This window comes from Pteropus vampyrus, unplaced genomic scaffold, assembly GCF_000151845.1.
Source record: "Pteropus vampyrus isolate Shadow unplaced genomic scaffold, Pvam_2.0 Scaffold355, whole genome shotgun sequence".
NCBI lineage: Eukaryota > Metazoa > Chordata > Mammalia > Chiroptera > Pteropodidae > Pteropus > Pteropus vampyrus.
This window is the reverse complement of record NW_011889136.1, coordinates 392,327-394,837: the sequence shown is the minus strand read 5'-3', so window position 1 is coordinate 394,837 and position 2,511 is coordinate 392,327. Positions and strand designations below refer to the sequence as shown.

General features: G+C 55.6%; 1 protein-coding gene across 1 annotated transcript in view; it reads right to left on the bottom strand.

Moving 5' to 3' along the window:
- LOC105304826 (transient receptor potential cation channel subfamily M member 1-like) overlaps nucleotides 1–2,511 on the bottom strand; it is a 56,355-nt gene that overhangs the window by 4,327 nt on the left and 49,517 nt on the right. Inside the window, exon 20 of the mRNA XM_023522694.1 lies at nucleotides 6–169. Coding sequence (XP_023378462.1) covers nucleotides 6–169 — 164 coding nt within the window. The remainder of the gene's footprint in view (nucleotides 1–5; nucleotides 170–2,511) is intronic.

Here is a 2,511-nt window from a genome sequence, read left to right as displayed (position 1 = left end):
CGGGCCCGCGTCGCCGCCGTCCAGGCCCGCCAGGCTCTCCAGCGCGCTGGCCATCCTGCCCGCCAGTTCCTCCAGCTGGGCCAGTCGCAGGTCCACCGTCTGTAGGGACGTCTTCATAAAACTTTCCCGTTCGTTGATCTCTTCCAACCTCATGGCCATATTCTCGACCCTGGTGAACACAGAGGGACAGGTGTGTTAGCGTGAGATCCACCGGATATTAAAACTGAAAACACGACGGTGTTACCGGGTCGCGATGGAGCTCGCTGGACGTTATTTTCAAACTGCAGACCCCTAACGGAACCGCTAAAAGTTAGCACGAGGACATCGAAAGTCACAGAAGTTCGGCCGAGGCCTCGGCGCCACCTACCGCTGCCCGCTCTAGGCACCTCTGTGCTCACCTGGGGTTCCCGAGCTCGTTTGGTCCTCACGGCAGCTCCTGAGGTCGGCCCTGTTTTGCGGCTGGGGACACCGAGTCACGGAGAGTGTGAGCAGCTGGCCCAAGGTCACACAGCTGGTCACGCGCTGGCCAACGGGGGCTCTGGGAACCGAAGGCCCCACAGCCTCACCCCAGCGTCTCTCCAGCTTTGGTGTCTGGGCCGGTGCACGTTGTCCCAGATCATAAAGGAAGATGCCAGCATTTAGACTTCTGACTTTGGGCTCTAGCTGCTGGCTATTAATGGTTACGATGACACACTAAATAGATTAAAACCCTTATTTGAAGTTCAGGGGATTCTGAAAATAAATTGTTAATAATTGAGATTATCAGACGGTTTCCTTAAGGGACATGAAGTCATTCAGGTGTCTGAAGACCAGTAACTAGATGGCTCATTATGCTAATTGTTAGTATTCCCTTAACGGGAATCCTGAAATTCAGAGAGCGAAATCGTGGCAGATTATAAATCTATTAAATGTATTAGATTTTTGAGCTCCTACAAGATCAGGTTAGAAACCACAGCGTCACCCAAAGTGAAACCAGGCCATGTTTTATATTTCAAGAGAATATGCACGGTGGGAATTCTTTTAACGGGTTCATGAAATGTAAGTGCCAAAGGCAGCGAAAGATGGCCCGGGCCTTCTAAAAGTCGCATCTGTCCCCGGGGTGGCAGGGCACACGAGATTCTGGCCCCCAGCTGGAAGCCTCTGGGGCCCCCGACCCGGGCAGCGTGGGGGTCCCCTGGGTGAGCGAGAAGGCAGACACCTGGTCTGGTTTTGTTCACGTTGGCTTTTCCCGTCTCCCTGGCTTTTCTTGGAAACGTACGGGCAGGCGCGGGGGTCACCTGGTTTAGTGGGTCTCTGCACGTCTCACGCGCTCTCTGCCCTGGGCTGGCTTTGTCCTTGCCACACCCCCCCTCACCTTGCCCGGCTGCTCCCAGAACCTCGTTTCCTAAGTGTGCACTTCAGATGGCCCTACGAACGAGGACAGCTGCCGGCTGGTGTGTGGGAGGGCCCTTGGCTTCTATTCCTGAGTCTTTTCATGGGGAGAGGACTATTTTTATGCGCCTGAGGAAACCACATCGTTTGCGCAGGAAGGGTCTGGCTTCCTGGAAGTTTGCGGCCAGGAGGACCAAGTTCACCAAATTCGCCAAATTCACTGCGCGTGAGAAAGTCCCCGCTTCTGTCAAAGCTTCCCTACCACAGACGCGACAGGGGCAGAGGCTTCTCTCTCCTCTCGCATTTCAGGGGCTGTTCATGTTCCACTGCTTTGGGTAACACTCGGCCTTGGTTAGATGTGATGCCCCGTTGCTCACCTCGCTTCTGTGGGCCCCTGCGCGTCCCCCCGAGTTATAAACCACATCGTCTCTTTGTCAGAGGAACTTGAGATCCTTCAACAAACACTGGTTTTAGAGAGAATGCAGCTGTGCCAACTTTTCCAAATAAATCGGCTGGTAAAACGGAGATAAGTATCTTGCTTCTCGAATCTCGTATCGTCCTCTGCCATTTTTTCCCCCCGGAACCTAATCCAGATACCAGCACTGGCGACCGCCGACACATGAAGGAACTTCAGCGAGGGTCCTGTGACCCCTCAGCCTCCCCTCCCCCTGCACACAGCAGCGACCAAGTGGCAGGGCCGCTCTTAAGGTGTCTAGGCAGGAGTCCCGTCCCCACCGCCACTCGGTTAATTGCAGCTCGGAAGAAACAACGCTTCACGATGCGACGTAGGTTTAGAACGACGGTCGGTGGCTTCACTGTAAACAGCGGCGGCACAGGGACAGCCCGCTCACGTCCAGTGGCTACGCCACAGCGACACCAGCTGTCTTAAGTTTTTTCAGTCTTTGTGGAGGGAGAAGGCAAAAGGAGTCAAGATCCCCCCCGTATCTGAGACGACACACGTGACAGGGCCAGACGAAGAAGAACCTCCTCGGCGGGCCACGTCGCCCGACTTCCCACGATTGCCCCGGACGTGTTTCTCAAAACTCGCCGTCCGCACCGGCAGCGTTTTCCGTGTCCCGCGGGGAAAGACAGGCTCCGCGGGCGACACTGTGACAGGTGTTCCCGAGCGTCGGGAAAACG